The sequence below is a fragment of the Ranitomeya imitator genome, chromosome 1, assembly GCF_032444005.1.
Source record: "Ranitomeya imitator isolate aRanImi1 chromosome 1, aRanImi1.pri, whole genome shotgun sequence".
NCBI classification, from domain to species: Eukaryota; Metazoa; Chordata; class Amphibia; order Anura; family Dendrobatidae; genus Ranitomeya; species Ranitomeya imitator.
This window is the reverse complement of record NC_091282.1, coordinates 817,654,047-817,672,225: the sequence shown is the minus strand read 5'-3', so window position 1 is coordinate 817,672,225 and position 18,179 is coordinate 817,654,047. Positions and strand designations below refer to the sequence as shown.

General features: G+C 45.1%; 1 protein-coding gene across 2 annotated transcripts in view; it reads right to left on the bottom strand.

Moving 5' to 3' along the window:
* Positions 1-18,179, bottom strand: part of TMEM259 (transmembrane protein 259) — a 69,309-nt gene that overhangs the window by 35,818 nt on the left and 15,312 nt on the right. For both annotated transcript variants that reach the window (XM_069740003.1, XM_069740022.1), the window contains exons 3-4: positions 15,277-15,546; positions 11,139-11,250 (exon numbers count right to left, since the gene is read on the bottom strand). In XM_069740003.1, coding sequence (XP_069596104.1) covers positions 11,139-11,250; positions 15,277-15,546 — 382 coding nt within the window. The remainder of the gene's footprint in view (positions 1-11,138; positions 11,251-15,276; positions 15,547-18,179) is intronic.

The following is an 18,179-nucleotide window of genomic DNA, read 5'->3' as shown; positions in this document are numbered from 1 at the left end:
ACTGCAGCTCGTTCCTGCTTGAGCGGTCATGTGACACCGCTCATTAAGATCATGAATATGCGCATATTCATGATCTTAATGAACGGTGTCACATGACCGCTCAAGCAGGAAGAAGGTGCTGCGCCGGCACCGCCGCCTGGAGTCGGGACAGAGCGCGAGGGATGTCGGCACGGCCGTGCAGTGGGACAGGTGAGTATGAGGGCCGAGGGGACGGGGGATGAAGGAGGACATAAGCCGGCGCGCCGAGCAGGAGCGGAGAGATAAGCCTGCATACAGGGGGGAATATAAGCCATGCAGGGGGGAATATAAGCCATGCAGGGGGGGATATGAGCCATGCAGGGGGGGATATGAGCCATGCAGGGGGGAATATAAGCCATGCAGGGGGGAATATAAGCCATGCAGGGGGGAATATAAGCCATGCAGGGTGGAATATGAGCCATGCAGGGTGGAATATGAGCCATGCAGGGGGGAATATAAGCCATGCAGGGGGGAATATGAGCCATGCAGGGGGGAATATGAGCCATGCAGGGGGGAATATAAGCCATGCATACAGGGGGGGAATATGAGCCATGCATGCAGGAGGGGTAATATGAGCTATGTATATGGGATAGGAGGGAGATGAGCCATGCATACAGGAGGGGGGTCATTATACAGTATTGAGCATCATGTGTGGCCGTTATACAGTATGGAGCATCATTTGTGGTCATTATACAGTATTGAGCATTATGTGGGATCATTATACAGTATGGAGAACTGTGTGGCCGTTATACACTATGGAGCACTATGTGTGGGTGGTCATTATACAGTATGGAGCACTGTCTGGCCATTATACAGTATGGAGCAATGTGTGGCCATTATACACTATGGAGCATCATGTGTGGCCATTATACACTATGGAGCATCATGTGTGGCCATTATACAGTATGCAGCATCATGTGTGGCCATTATACAGTATGGAGCATCATGTGTGGCCATTATACAGTATGCAGCATCATGTGTGGCCATTATTCAGTATGCAGCATCATGTGTGGCCATTATACAGTATGGAGCATCATGTGTGGTGGCCGTTATACAGTATTGAGCATCATGTGTGGCCATTATTCTATGGGGGTTACATTGAGTTGTATGGCAGGGCTGCAGGGGGGGGGCCCCCCATTTGGAAGTTCACACCGGGGCCCCTAACTTTGTAGTTACGCCACTGCATATTAACACAGAATTTTATACAATTGAGCAATGAAGAAAAAGTAACTACATTTTTACCTAAAAAAAAAATGTTGTTTTAGCCCCAGATTTTAGATTTTCACACAAGAAGTTGATAAAAATGGCACCAAAATGTGTCCCACAATTTCTACTGAACGTGGCAATTCCCCATATGTGGCTGTACAGTTCTACTTCAGAGTGACTCGGGAGGAAAGGAGCACTATTTGGCTCAAGAAGCGCAGATTTTGCTAGAACAGTTTGCAGACTTCATATACAGATCCCCTAATTGCCAGAAGAGCAGATTCCCCCCTCAAGTGACCCCATTTTGGAACCTATACCCTTTTGGGAATTTATCTACAGGTGTAGTGACGATTTTGACTCCATGGGCACTTTCCAGAAACAAGCAGCAATGGATGTTGCAGAGTGAAAATTGCAAACTGTAGTGACCAGTATGCTGTGCTGTAGCGACCAGTACGCCGTAGCGACCAGTACGTTATGCCCAGCCCGTGCTTTTGGAGGCATGCATCCGTAAGTTAGTAGGGATCTCATCGCTTCAGAAATGCCAAACATGTGGACGCTATATGTGGTTTAAGTACACTATGGGGATCAGAAGCGAGGGGGCATTTGGAAGCGCAGAGTTTGCTGGACTTAATTTGGATGGTTATGCAGCCATTTTGCTTTTCTGGAGCCTTTGTGCTACCAGTAACGTGGAAGCCCCCTATATGTCCATTGACAGACCTGAGTGAGGGCTTGCTTTTTTGTGAATTGAGTTGAAGCTTTCATTGGGATCATTTACATAATATTTGGGATCACATTTATCCGGTGCTCTACGCTGAGCACTTACTTTAGGGTTTCCATCTACATCTCTTAATGACGTGATTCAGATGAAACCGCGAGGGATCCATTCACTATAATGAGGCAGCAGAATTACTGTGGACTCCGTCTGGCCTCTGTTCAGTGGTGTTCTTTTCAGAAGTGCACAAAACTGTGGCCGACAGCAATTTATGCAATCCATGAAAGACGGACAGCGCCCGATCACAGGTCAGACGGCGTCCCCAGTGCCTACATCTGCCTCATTATAGGGAATCTTCTGCCAGAGGTTCCGAATGAATGACGTATTTCAGAGATTTACACAAACGCAAGAATTCAGCACAGAGCAAAGCGTAATTGTGCCTTACTGCAATCTTTGGGAGGCAGAATGAAAAAAAAAAAAAAAAAACAAACACAACAGCAAGTAAATAATTTGTTTTATACATTTTTTACACCGTTCCTCCTGCGGTATAAGTAATCAGGCAACTTTATTATTCAGGTCGGTGCGATTACAGATTTATGTCGGGTATTTATGATTGGCAGCTGTCACATTTCAAGACGCTTTTTATTGCAAAAAAATAGTTTTTGCATCACCACATTTTGAGAGCTATAATTTTTCCATATTCTGGCCCACAGAGTCATGTGAGGGCTTGTTTTTTGTAGGAAGAGTTGACGTTTTTATTGGTACTATTGTCAGACATGACATTTTTTGATTGCTTTCTATTCATATTTTTGGAATGCAGATCGAACAAAAACCAGCAATTCAGGATTTTTTTGTTTTTGGGAGGGGGGGGGGGGGGGGGGTGGGTATGCAGTTCCATGTGGGAAAATTAAAAAAGGCAGTTTTATTCTTTGGGTCAGTAAAATTACAGTGATACCTCATTTTTTTTTAAGTTTTGGTGCTTTTACATAAACTATTTTATAGAAAAATTATTTTTGCATCACTGTATTCTTGCGAGCTATATTTTTTTTATTTTTCCGCTGATGGAGCAGTATTTTGCTGGCCAAAATAACGTTTTCAGCGGTACCATGTTTATTTATATCTGTCTTTTGATCGCATTTTATTCCACTTTTTGTTTGGCATAATGCACATGCATTGTTTTTTGCCTTGTTTCTTTATGGCGTTCACTAAAGGGGTTAACTAGAGGGACGGTTTTATAGGTCGGGTCGTTGTGGACACAGCAGTACCAAATATATATTTATATATTTCGTACAATTATTTATAGATACAATATCTCTTGAATTTTTTTAAATATTTTTACAATTATTAAAAACATTTTTTTTTTTTTAACTTTGTCCCATTATGGGACTATCATTTTTTCCAGGCTGATCGCTTGTACAGCATGGGGATGCAGGAGCATCCCCATGCTGTACAAACTGTCAGCTCTACACCGACAGAGAAAGATGCTGATTATGCACTGCGCACTGATCAGCAACTTTCCCAGCTCTGGTGACCCGGATGTCATCCCTCTGCTGGCTCCTCGAATGCTGCGATCGCAGCATCTATGGGGTTAAAGTGACAGGAGTGGTGCATGACTACTCCTGACACTTAGTGCCGGGTGTCAGCTGTCAGAATTAGCTGACACCCAGCGGCAACCGCCCGCGCACAGCCCATGTGCGGGCTGTGCGCGAGGCTAAGTGCCAGAATTGAAGCATCTTATGGATGCGCCACTTCTGGCGCAGATGAAAGCTAAGGTTTTTAATCTGGGAGGGGCCAAAATCCATGCCCACTTCCTAGGCTATTAGTATCAGAATGCAGTTGTTTGCCTAGCCTTTGCTGGTTAGATTTTATAGGGGCACCGTACATTAATTTTTTTGTGGGGGGGCCCCCTGTAAACTAGCCAGTATAGGCTAAGCAAACAGCTGTGAGCTGATATTAATAGCCTTGGAATTTGTAAAAACGTTAATCGGTAAAAAATTAACAGTTGCTGTTTGGTTCCAAGCCTATGTAGGTTCATTATGTTAACGCTTATTTAACTACCGTATATACTTGTGTATAAGCAGAGTTTTTCAGCCCCTTTTTTGGCTGAAAAAGACCCCCCTCTGCTTATACACGAGTCATGGTCCCAGTGCGGAGGTCCCAGAAACATGTCTGAGCTCCCCTGCAGCCTTGGTAAGTATTCTAGTGGCTGCTGACAGGGCCAGTGGTAGTCATTGGCATCGGGACAAGTGCCGGTGTCCTGAGCAGGCAGGGACACCGATGTGCTATGGGGGATGGGGGCCAGGTTCCTGTGCTGCCACTTGCTCAGGATCCCGGCACTTGCGATATTCATCTGTCCCTGTTCCACCTCCGCGCTGTGTCTTCCGCGTCCTCTGGCTGTGAAGTTCAGGTCAGAGGGCGCGATGGCGTTATTAGTGCACAAACTCTGTCTGAACAGTCACTGCAGAGAGCCGGTGACGCTGAGGAGCGGCGGCCAGCGATGAGAGGTGAGTATGTCTTTTTTTTAATGCAGCAGCAATATCGGATATAATCATATCGGCATAAACTGCACTGATATGATGAGCATCTTATGGGGCCATCACCAACCTTTATGCAGCATTATATGGGGCATATTTTTCTATGGAGCATCTTATGGGGCCATCATCAACCTTTATGAAGCATTATATGGGACGTATTTTGTATGGAACATTTACCAGGAGCTGCTGCATTTCCCACCCTAGGCTTATACTCGAGTCAATAAATTTTCCCTGTTTTTTGTCACAAAATTAGGTGCCTCGGCTTATACACGAGTATATACGGTACTCTTTAATTCAGACACGGAATATGTCAAGCAAAATCACAATCAAATGAGAACAAGATGTAAACAAAAAAAATTCTAAGAAAACTTGGCAACAAACCTTTAAATTGATGTATAAAAACAATATCAACTCCAATATTCAGGAAAATTATTTTAAACTTCTTGCAAGATTCTTTCACATTTTCTCAGTTGCCAAAATGCTTATAAGTGCTAGGTGGAAATCCCATACCATTTCCAGTCTCAATATGCTAATGGTCAGATTAGCATCCCATAACACCTTCAAATTAGTTTTTGTTGAACAACAAATCCCTTACAAAGTATAAACCTAAATGGGCATTATGGTAATACAGCTTTTTCTCCACATGCAGAGTGTTTTACAACCGAATGATATAGATCTATAGCCAATGGATATGTCAAGTAGAAATCTTTTAAGATTGTTGTTTTTTACCTTGTCACCTCTCAGTGGACTATTGTTTTGTTCTGCTCCCCCTTCTTTCCTTTGTTTTAGCCCTAATTTCCTCTGTGTCCCACCTTATCCAAGTTCACCTCCTCCCCCCACCCTTTTCCTCATTATCTTTTCCCATTAAGGTACCATCACATTAAGCGACGCTGCAGCGATATAGACAACGATGCCGATCGCTGCAGCGTCGCTGTTTACTCGCTGGAGAGCTGTCACACAGACAGCTCTCCAGCGACCAACGATGCCAAAGTCCCCGGGTAAACATCGGGTTACTAAGCGCAGGGCCGCGCTTAGTAACCCAATGTTTACCCTGGTTACCATTGTAAATGTAAAAAAAAAAAAACACTACATACTTACATTCCGGTGTCTGTCGCGTCACCCGGCGTCAGCTTCCCTGCACTGTGTAAGCGCCGGCCGTAAAGCAGAGCGGTGACGTCACCACTGTGCTCTGCTTTACGGCCGGCGGTGACAGTGCAGGGAAGCTGACGCCGGGGGACGCGACAGACACCGGAATGTAAGTATGTAGTGTTTTTTTTTGTTGTTTTTTTTTTACATTTACAATGGTAACCAGGGTAAATATCGGGTTACTAAGCGCAGCCCTGCGCTTAGTAACCCGATGTTTACCCTGGTTACAAGTGAACACATTGCTGGATCGGCGTCACACACGCCGATCCAGCGATGTCAGCGGGTGATCCAGCGACGAAAGCATTAAGCTACTTACTGGTAGTGGCATTTTTCGGAGGCCCATGACAGCACACGAGAGAGGGGATCCGCCCTTAAGGAACAGGAAACCTACAGATACAAAAGGGCGGCACCTCTCCCCATGCATCAGTTGTATTTCAGAGCCTGAGAGGACTACCGCGGTTAGTGGTACACAAATATACATTATATACATTTTGAAACAAAATAACCCATTATATTGTAACAAGACACCATACGTGAGATTTACATATTACACCATATACATATCAGGAAGTGCTACCCCCACGTGAATAGGGAGGGAACTAAGGGTGCTGTCATGGGCCTCCGAAAAATGCCACTACCAGTAAGTAGCTTAATGCTTTATTCGGACTCCCATGACAGCACACGAGAGATTTACAGAGATGTAAGCTACCTTAGAGAGGGACTATAGTTTGTAGCACCCTCAACCCGAAAGAGAGATCAGAGGAGGACCCCAAATCCAACCGATAGTGCTTAAAGAAAGTGGAAGGGGATGACCATGTGGCCGCCTTACATATCTGCTCCACTGACACTCCAGATCTTTCCGCCCAGGATGACGCCATGGCCCGGGTGGAATGTGCCTTTAGATTCTGCGGAGCTGGCCCCCCGCCTGCTGTATAAGCTAGAGAGATAGTTTGCCTAATCCATTTAGCCAGTAAATATTTTGATACTCTAAACCCTTTCCTTGGACCTTGGAAGGAAAGAAGTAGTGCCCCATCTTTCTTCCAATTATCAGTAGCTGAAATATACTGAAGAAGAGATCTTCTAACGTCTAGCGTATGAAGCTCCTGCTCTTTAGGATTAGAGGGATTAGGAATAAAGGACGGCAAAACTATCTCCTGTGATCTATAGAAACGTGTCGCCACCTTTGGTAGATATGCCGGGTCTGGTCTAAGGACTACTCTGTCTGACAAGATATTAGTGTATGGAGGAGCTCTGGAAAGCGCCTGGATATCCCCTATCCTGCGAGCTGAGGTTATGGCAATCAGGAAGGCTGTCTTAAGTGTCAACATTTTGATCGAGGCCTCTTGCAGAGGTTCAAAGGGGGGGTTTAGTTAGAGAGGACAGAACTAAATTTAAATCCCATAGAACTGTTCTGTCTTTATGCACTGGTGTAGATCTACTAACTGCCTTCATAAACCTCGCTATCCAGTAGTTATTAGCTATATTACAGGAAAACAGGGCACCCAAAGCTGAGACCTGTACTCTAAGGGTACTAGGAGAGAGTTTTAACTCGAACCCCTTCTGTAGGAACTCTAAGATTTGTTGTATTGGCACCCTGTCTTGGATATCAAACTTTGAACAAATCAAGAACTTTCTCCAAGTCCTAGAGTAGATGTTTGTAGTTATTTGCTTTCTACTCTTTAGGAGTGTCTCTACTAAGTTTGGAGAGAAGCCTTTCCCCACTAATAGTGACCGTTCAAACTCCATGCCGTTAAATGGAGCGCTGCCACTTGTGGATGGGAGATCGGTCCCTGAGAAAGCAAGTTCGGGATCTCTGGCAGAACCCAGGGAACCGATACGGACATTGTCTTGAGCCAGGCAAACCAGGTTCTTCTGGGCCAAAAGGGGGCGATAAGAATGACTTTCGCTCGATCCTCCCTGATTTTCCTCACCACTAGAGGTATCAGGTTCAGTGGTGGGAAAGCATAGGCCAGTGGAAAATCCCATTTTATTAGAAACGCGTCCACCGCCAAGGGATTCTCCCTGGGATTTAGGGAGCAAAAAAGTTTTACTTTTCTGTTGCTTCTGGTGGCGAACAGATCCACCACTGGTTGACCCCATCTGCGGACAATAAGATCGAAAATGTCCTTGTTGAGAGACTACTCTCCCTGTCTTAACACATTTCGGCTGAGGAAATCTGCTGCCACATTCTCTTTTCCTTTGATGTGGAGAGCTGTCAAAGATAGAAAATTGAGCTCTGCCACCTGGAACAACCGATCCGTGATCTGCATTAATGTTCCGGAACGAGTTCCCCCTTGTCGGTTTATGTAAGCTACTGCCACTCTGTTGTCCGACAGAATTCTGACGTGTTGGCCCTGCAGATATATGAGGAATTCTTTAACAGCCAATTCAACCGCCAACAATGAGATGAGAATGTTGTGAAGGGTTCCCACTGTCCCTGGACCACCATGTCTCCCATGAGCTGGCATCCGAAGAGCTGGCATCCGTGGTTATCACCTGGGACACATCTACTATCCAGGGAACCCCTGCCGATAAATTCCTTTTATCTAACCACCACCTAAGGGAATTCAATGTTATTGGCCCCAATGTTAATTTCCCATTTAACGCGCCTCCTAAGGCCCTGTCATGGAACAAGACTTCTTTTTGTAGGGATCTGGTGTGGAACTGAGCCCACTTAACTGCTGGAATGCAAGACGGAAGCGACCCAAGTAGGGACATTGCTTGTCTAAGTGTCATGGAAGGCGTATTGGTTGCTTTTAATACATACTTCTGAATTAGATCTATTTTCTCTATAGGAAGGAGACACTGTTGTGTTACTGAATTCAACATTAATCCCAAAAATTTTTGAACATTTAGGGGCTGTAATTTAGATTTTTCGAAGTTTATAATCCAACCCAAGAGTTCTAGTTTGGCTTTAACAATCTCCCATTGTGACAGACAGTGATCTACCGAGTTCCCTACAATGAGGAAATCATCTAAGTAGGGGATTATAAGGACATTTGATAATCTTAAATGTGCCATGACTTCCGCGATTATTTTAGTGAACACTCTAGGTGCCGAGGTTATCCCAAAGGGGAGTGCCCTGAATTGAAAATGTTGAATCCTAACCCCCATTAGTACTGCTACCCTCAGGTATTGTTGGAAATCAGCATGAATGGGTACATGATAGTAGGCATCTTTTAAATCCACTACCACCATGAAACAGTTGTTGAAAAGCATCTTTATTGTCGAATTGATGGACTCCCACGAGGGAGGGAGGATCGTAATACTTACCGCACGCTGGCTCCGGAGACAGGACACCCCCCTGGCGACTGCTCCTTGCTGTTCAGTCACTGCCGTGCAGCCCTGCCAGGGCTACCGTGACCACATCAGGTACCCGCACCGGCCGAGGTAGGAGACCCCCCCGCTACCTGATTCGGTCCGGCCGGCCTGGAATACTGGCGAAAAAAAAACTTCCGTAGGCATCCAGTCCCTTCAGGAAAAGGAAACCAACTGATGCATGGGGAGAGGTGCCGCCCTTTTGTATCTGTAGGTTTCCTGTTCCTTAAGGGCGGATCCCCTCTCTCGTGTGCTGTCATGGGAGTCCGAATAAATAAAGTTCTGGCCTTCTAGCTCCGACCAGAGATGTCACAGCAGGATCCAGATCACTGCTGCGTGTCAAGCACAATGATATCGCTATCCAGGACGCTGCAACGTCACGGATCGCTATCGTTTTAAATTCGTTCAGTGAGAAGGTACCTTTAGACTTTTCCCTGTCTAAATGTGTATTATTAATCTTCATATAGTTTATATGGTATTTTTCGTCATACTCTAATTATTTTATGTTGAATTTCAACTCATGTTATATTGTCGCATATAACCTGTTCCCCTAACTTGATATTGTACAATTTCCCCAAATAAAAATAATTAAAACAAAAAAAGCAGCAAAACCTGGTACCTGCATTTTTGGTGCGATTTTTCACCACCCGTTCATTTCAATGGGTGAAAAACGCTGAAAACTGACATGCTCCATTGTGCAAAAAAACATGTACAGCAAGAAATACTGATGACAAAAAAAACAATGTGAGCACATGAGATTTCTGAAATCTCATAAGCTTTGATGGTACTGTAAAACACAGCTGAAAATTGGCATAAAAAAGGGCTTGTTTTTTGAGAGACGAGTTGTACTTTTGAATGACACAATTGGTTTTACCAAATAGTGTACTGGAAAACGGCAAAAACCGTTCACTAAATGCTAAAACTGACCTGCCATTATGATTCTCCAGGTTATTCCAAGTTTGTAGACACCAAACATGTCTAGGTTTTTTTTATTTAAGTGGTAAAAAGCTGCGATAATCCAATTGCTTGTGCTACACAGAACAGAGCTGCAGCCCTGCTCTGTGTAGCAGAAATGCTATGAGCGCCGACCACTGAGAATAAAAAGACATATTCCCATATGTTGGATTCCCCCTGGACAGTTGCTCTAGAGTCAAGAGTGGAATCAGATGTGTCTACACTATTCGTTCAATGTGAAAGCACTCGATAAGCTGCCCAGCAATAGTAGTCATCTCGTCCATCAACCGTCAGTCATGTGACTGTCCTGACAAATTGGTGGCAGTGGTAGGATATGTTTCTGATCTCCCCAACACTCATAATGGATATGTACACTATCATGTTAAGGGGAATCTGTCAGCAGGTTATTGCTATGTAATCTGAAGTCAGCAGGCATTAGAGGCTAAAACACAGAGTTCAGGGAGGTGTCACTTAGTAAACAGCAGCTGCACTTTGACAACTCTGAAGGATTTATCACTAAGATTAACATAGCTGGAGGGCAACTAAAGGTACCTTCACACTGAGCAACTTTCCAACGAGAACGACAGCGATCCGTGACGTTGCAGCGTCCTGGATAGCGATCTCATTGTGTTTGACAAGCAGCAGCGATCAGGATCCCGCTGTGACATCACTGGTCATAGCTGAAAGTCATCAGGTCGGCGTGATTCGTCATGTTTGACAGCAAAAGCAACGATGCCAGCAATGGTTTTTCATGGAGCTAACAACCAGCAAGAACGATAAGTACGTCACTGGATCGCTCCTGCATCGTTCAGCTGTTGCCGGTGTCTGACGTCTCCTAGCGACCTAAACAGCGACGCTGCAGCGATCGGCTCGTTGTCTATATCGCTGCAGCGTCGCTTAATGTGACGGTACCTTAAGCACTTCACTGTCTATAGACTTTGTACACAGAGCCTGGTGGGGGCGGGGTTCGCTTCCTCAGCTCTGCTTCATTCTAAATCTAAAAACTTAACTGTATCAGAACGGCTGCAGCCAATAAACTAAGTGATACATCGCTGGATTCAGCTTCTCTTTGCCAACATCAGGCTGCTCTCAGATGAGGTAGCAAAAACCTGCTGACAGATTCTCTTTAAGGGCTTAAAGAGCACAGCATCATGTTTAATGTTCATGTCACAAAAGCTATATGAATACCATTACATTTGCTGTTAAATAATTTTAAAAAAATAAAATTTATTCTGAAGTGGGATTTCACTCACCTTTACTAGCAGTATCGCTAAAAGATAGACCATGACTCTGATTATCAGAGGCTTGCGTCACGCTCTCGAGCGATGGCTTCAGAAATACCTTGGGCTCAATGTCGAGCTCAAACTAAAAGCAAAAGAAAAACAAAACCATGAAGTATTTCAAAATTGGCTCAGTTCGCCTATTGGTTTGGTCTCGCAACTGAAACACTACTGCAATCCAAAATTATTCACATATGTCCTGCTCCCACGTGTAAAGTGATTGAATATGATTTGCATACCTTTTCATAATGGAATCATGCAGACAAAAAAAAAAAAAAAATCTGCCATGGGTTTTATCATTCAGGTTTACAAATAGCGCAACAATTTTTGCAAATGTCAATATGAGTACAGTGATCCTTAACATGTATATTTTTTGCTGCCTATTTAAGATTCTAAAGAAAAAAAAAATTTGGGGGGACTATTTTTATGTTTAACCCCTCTGACATTTGTCGCAATAATAGATCCCTGTGCCCTGCTCTGATAGCAATTAGGGGATCTGTATATGGAGTCTGTAAACTGTTCTAGGAACATCAGTGCTCCAGGAGGCAAATAGCCATACGGAGAGACTCAGGAGGGATGGAGCGCTAAGTAGAACTGTACAGCCACATGTGGTGCAATGTCACATTCAGTAGAAATTGTGGGACAAATGTTGGTGCCATTTGTTACCCACTTCTTGTGTGAAAATGTAAAATCTGGGGCTAAAACAAAATTTTGGTAGTAAAAATGTAGTTATTTTTTCTTCACTGCCCAATGGTATAAATTTGATATAAATATGATCACTGCATCCCTAGATGAATTCATTGAGAGGTGTAGTTCGTAAACTGGGGTCACTTATGAAGGGGGGGGGGGGGGGAAGGGGAAGGTCTGCTGTTCTGGCACCTAATGGGCTTTCACAGTGGCTCATGGTACCTGCAAACCATAACAGTAAAATTTGGTGTTCCTTGCCTTCTGAGCTTTGCACTGTGCCTGAAAAATATTTCCCCAATTACATGTAGGATATTGGCGCACTCAGGAAAAAATGGACCTCAGTTTATTGTAAGACAAAAAATCCTATTAGTCCTTAGAAAAATTAAAAACTTGGGGAGGCATCAATATGATCACTGCACCCCTAGATGAATTCATTGGGGAGTATAGTTTGTAAAATTAGTTCACATATGGGGGTTTCTGTTGTTCTGGCACCTCAGGGGCTCTGCCATTGTGACATGGCACCCTCAGATTATTCCAGCAAATGAACACCAATATGGCGCCTCTTCCCTTCTGAGCTTGGCACTGTGTCTCAAAAGTAGTATTCCCCTACATATGGGGTATCCGTGTACTCAGGAGAAATTGCACAACAAATTGTAAGGTGCAATTTCTCCTGTTACCCTTATGAAAATGCAAAATTTGGGGCTAAAATAACATTTTGTGATTTTATTATTTTCATGGCTCAACTTTATAAACTTCCGTAAAGCACCTGGGGGTTCATGGTACTCACCACGCATCTAAATACATTCCTTGAGGGGTCTAGTTTCCAGAAAGCGATTCAGGTAGCTGGGTTCCCTCTGCAGCTTATTCGGCAAGCCCTACAGCTTGCCGAAACAGGAGGGAGCCGAACAAACTCACTCATCTCTAGTCTCTGTGACCCTGTATTTGACTGCATCAATCATATGACCAGACAATCACAGGCGGGAGGTTGTACATAAACAGCAAGTGAGCCATGGAAGTACCAGGTTGGGAGACTATAGTGGGGTAGATTTTGATCCAGGTCTACAAGTAGTAAGTACATCAGGGACAAAATTGTAGATCTGCAGAAGGCTGAGATGGGCTACAGGCCAATAGGCAAGCAGCTTGGTGAGAAGACAACTGCTGGCACATTTATTAGAAAATGGAAGAAACACAAGATGACTGTCAATCTTCCCCAGTCAGACACACCCTGCAAGATCCTGCCTCGTAGGGTACAGATGATACTGAGAAAGGTCAGGAATTGGCCAGAAATACAGTACACGGGAGGACCTGGTCAATGACCTGAAGAGAGCTGGGTTCAAGTCTCAAACATTACCGTTAGTTACACACTACGCAGTCATGGATTAAAATCCTGCAGGGCATGCAAGGTTCCCCTGCTCACTCCTGCACATGTCCAAGCTCGTGTAAAGATCACCAATGACTATCTCGTTGATCCAGTGGAGGCATGGAAGAAGGTCAGGTGATCAGATGAGACAAAAATAGAACTTTTTGGTATCAACTCCACTCGCCGTGTTTGGAGGAATAATAAGGGCGAGTACAACCCCAAGAGCACCATCTCAACCATGAAGCATGCTGGGGGAAACATCATACTTTGGAGGTGCTTTTCTGCAAAGGGTACAGGATGACTACACGGTATTGAATGGTGGATGGATGGCGTCATGTATCGCAAGATTCTGGCCAACAACCTCCTACCATCAGTAAGAGCATTGAACAAGGGTCGTGTTTGGGTCTTCCAGCAGGACAATGACCTGAATCACACAACCAGGCCAACTAAGGAGTGGCTCCGTAAGAAGCATTTCAAGGTCATGGAGTGGTCTAGCCAGTCTCCAGACCAGAACCCAATAGAAAATCATTGGAGGGAGCTGAAAATCTATGTTGCCAAGTGACAGCCCCAAAAGATGAAAGATCTGGAGAAAATTTGTATGGAGGAGTCAGAAGTGGGCAAAAATCCCTGCTGCAGTGTGTGAAAACTTGGTCAAGAACTATAGGAAATGTCTGACCTCAAACTGCAAATAAAGCTTTCTGTAGCAAATATTAAGTTCTGTTTTTCTACTGCATTAAATACTTATTTCATGCAATAAAATGTAAATTACCGTATTTTCTTGTGTATAAGACGACTGGGCGTATAAGACGACCCCCAACTTTTCCATATAAAATATGGAATTTGGGATATGCCCGCCATATAAGACGGGGGTCATCTTATACGCCCAGTCATCTTATACGGCGTGTGGTTCCCAGGGTCTGGAGGAGAGGAGACTCTCCTTCAAGCCCTGGGATCCATATTCATGTAAAAAATAAAGAATAAAAATAAAAAACATGGATATACTCACCCTCGGACGGGCCCTGGCTCTCAACGGTGCAAGCGTCTGCCTCCGTTCCTAAGAATGCAGTGAGTGAAGTACCTGCGATGCCGTCGCGGTCACGCGACCGCTCACGTGACGTCATTGAAGGTCCTTCACTCACTGCATTCTTAGGAACGGAGGCAGACGCTTGCACCGCTGAGAGCCAGGGCCCGTCCGAGGGGTGAGTATATCCGTTTTTTGTTTTTTTTTCTTCTTTATTTTTTACATGAATATGGATCCCAAGGCTTGAAGGAGAATCTCCTCTCCTTCAGACCCTGGGAACCATCCAGGATCGCTCCGTGCACCCGTACCCGGCGTATAAGACGATCCCCGACTTTTGGGACAATTTTTAGGGGTTAAAAAGTCATCTTATACGCTGGAAAATACGGTATGGAAACATCATACAATGTGATTTTCTAGATTTTTTTTTTTTTTTTTAAAGATTGTCTCTCACTGTTGAAGTGTACCGACGATAAAAATTACAGACCTCTCCATTCTTTGTAGGTGGGAAAACCTGCAAAATCATCAGTTTATTAAATACTTATTTTCCCCGCTGTATATACACTAAAATAGCACAGAATTTCATTATGTGGTATAAATCCTGGAATCATATGAAGCTCTGTCTGTGGCAGCCTGGGCTGTGGAGTCATGAGTCCATTTTGGAGAAGTCGAAATAAGATGGACTGACGGCTGCCCTTTATGTACATAGTCAGGGTAATTGAGGAGTCGGAAGTTTGGCTTACCGACTCCGCAGCCCTGGTGGCATCTACCTTCTGAGGAGAGGGCTCAACTCATGAGATCCCTTCCGCACATTCTGACCTCAACATGCATGTCATTTTGCAAGATTGGTTTAAAGGAGTTAATCGATTTCAAATATATAGTTAGTCCCTGGTTACATTTTTGTTTTCTTAAAATAAAGTTATTGAACAAGCATTGCAAAATACAAGAGTTCACTCATTTCCAGTTCATAAAATTGTTTGCAAGCCACATACAGTATAAAGAAAAACATTTACGATATACGGTACATTGGTCAAATAATTGTATACCTTGATAGACCTGTTCTGGTACATGTCCATACTCATCTCTTCCTCGTCATCTTCTCCATCCTCCTCACCCAGGGGCTCTTTTACCAAACCAGGAAAAGTGTCGCTGTCGTAGAACTGAAGGAAAATAGGTGCTCTGCTCGAGTTCAACTGAATCTCCACCCGCAGGATGCCATCTCTGGGCCATTTATCTCGCACATGCTCTAAGCAGTTGATAGGAGAGCGCGAAAATGCAATATGGATATATGCGAGAATAAAAAGAACCAAAAGGGCCTAAAGAAAGAAAGCAAAGCATTGTTTAGGTGTCCAGATTTTCAGTACATACATATCACCTGAACACTACTGGCCAACCTTTCGCCTACAACTGCAGCACAAACCCAACATCACAGGTTTACACAATGTAACAGAAATACAGTACAGATTATAGCACACAAATAATTGGAGAGCTCCAGTATTACACAGAGCGAGCAGTCGATCCTTCTAAGCCTTCATCTGTCACATTCACATAGTCCAAAATAAATACATCATTCGTCGACGATTCTGTAAAGCTGGCCACAGACCCCATACATAGTAGATGGCCATCAGCCAAACGACAGTAGGAGAATGCGACTAAAGGTACCTTCACATTAAGCGACGCTGCAGCGATACCGACAACGATCCGGATCGCTGCAGCGTCGCTGCTTGGTCGCTGGAGAGCTGTCACACAGACCGCTCTCCAGCGACCAACGATGTCGGTAACCAGGGTAAACATCGGGTAACTAAGCGCAGGGCCGCGCTTAGTAACCCGATGTTTACCCTGGTTACCATCCTAAAAGTAAAAAAAAACAAACAGTACATACTTACCTACAGCCTTCTGTCCTCCAGCGCTGTGCTCTGCTCTCCTGCTGTACTGTCTGTGTGAGCACAGCGGCCGGAAAGCAGAGCGGTGACGTCACCGCTCTGCTTTCCGGCTGACCGACGCTCACAGCCAGTACAGGAGGAGTGCAGAGCACAGCGCTGGAGGACAGACAGCTGTAGGTAAGTATGTACTGTTTGTTTTTTTTTACTTTTAGGATGGTAACCAGGGTAAACATCGGGTTACTAAGCGCGGCCCTGCGCTTAGTTACCCGATGTTTACCCTGGTTACCAGTGAAGACATCGCTGGATCGGTGTCACACACGCCGATCCAGCGATGTCAGCAGGAGTCCAGTGACGAAATAAAGTTCTGGACTTTATTCAGCGACCAACGATCTCCCAGCAGGGGCCTGATCGTTGGTCGCTGTCACACATAACGATTTCATTAACGATATCGTTGCTACGTCACAAAAAGCAACGATATCGTTAACAATATCGTTATGTGTGAAGGTACCTTAAGCTAAAGCTGGCCATACAACTTAGGCCTCTTTCACACTTCAGTCTTTCGGCGTCAGTCAAAAACCGCCATTTTCGTGAAATGGCGGATCCGCCATTTTTTTTTGGCGGATCCGCTATTTTCCCATTGACTTGCATTAGAGACGGATTGTGGCAGATGGCCGTCCGTTCCATCCGCCATGCGACGGATCCGTCGATATTTGGCGGACGTTGTCTAGACATTGACGGACTTTGTAACGTTTTTTGGCGCCGCCAAAAAGGCGGACCACGGCGGATCCGTCGTGTCCGCCTTTTTTTAGAATGGGCGCCTATGGGCGACGGATCCGTCGCGATCCGCTTTTTGGCGGATCCGTCGCCTCAATCCGATTTTTTTGATTGAGCATGCTCCAAAAAGTGGATACTTTGCCCAGACAACCCAAAAACTATATAAAGAGGACAGGTCATTCCCAAATGTACCAGCCAGCAAGACAGACCCTTCAATGCAAGAGAGACCCAGCCAGACCCTGCCAGCAAGACCTTGCCAGCCAGCCAGAGAGGCCCTGCCAGCCAGAGAGGCCCTGCCAGCCAGAGACACACTGCCAGACCCTGCAAGCAAGACCTTGCCAGCCAGGCCCTGCCAGCCAGCCAGAGAGGCCGTGCCAGCCAGACCCTGCCTGAGACAGCCATGTGAGTACTGACATCCAGCGTGCGTGTGTGTGTGTGTGTGTGTGTGTATATGTGTGTGTGTGTGTGTGTGTGTGTGTGTGTGCATTTGTGTATGACGTACTGAGTACAGCAAGAGCTTTTAAAACCTGAATCCAACCTGAGGCCTGCCGTTGTCCTGCAACAGCCAGTGCCCTGCTACAGTCCAGATCCACCCCGAGGCCTGCCACTGTGAATATATCAAGCTCCAGCTGGAGGACTGATGGCCGTGTGTGTGTGTATTTTTGTACTGCTGTGTGCTTTTGTATGTATGTGTTCATGTGCCTGCACCTTATTATGCCTTCGTCAATATTATGCCTTTTCATGTGTTATGCTTGCGTTATGACTCTGCTAGCAGGTATGTTTGTTTGCATCTTGTTGGTTGCATGTGCATTTGTCAATGCCATATTGGTTAATGTTGATTTTTGATGTATTTACTAAAGGTACCGTCACACGCTGCAGCGATACCGACAACGATCCGGATCGCTGCAGCGTCGCTGTTTGGTTGCTGGAGAGCTGTCACACAGACAGCTCTCCAGCGACCAACGATGCCGGTAACCAGAGTAAACATCGGGTTACTAACTGCAGAGCCGCGCTTAGTAACCCGATGTTTACCCTGGTTACCAGTGTAAAAGTAAAAAAAAAAAAAAAGGTAAATTCCGCTGTCTGTCCCCATGCTGTGCTTCTCTGCATTGTGAGCGCCAGCCAGCCGTAAAGCAGAGCACAGCGGTGACGTCACCACTCTGCTTTCCGGCCACTGTGCTTACACAGGGCAGAGAAGCAGAGTGCCGAGGGACAGACAGAAGGTGGCTGTGTGTGCGTGCGTGCGTGTGCCTGCCTGCCCTGTTTATATGTTTTTCATACTATGCTGGTAT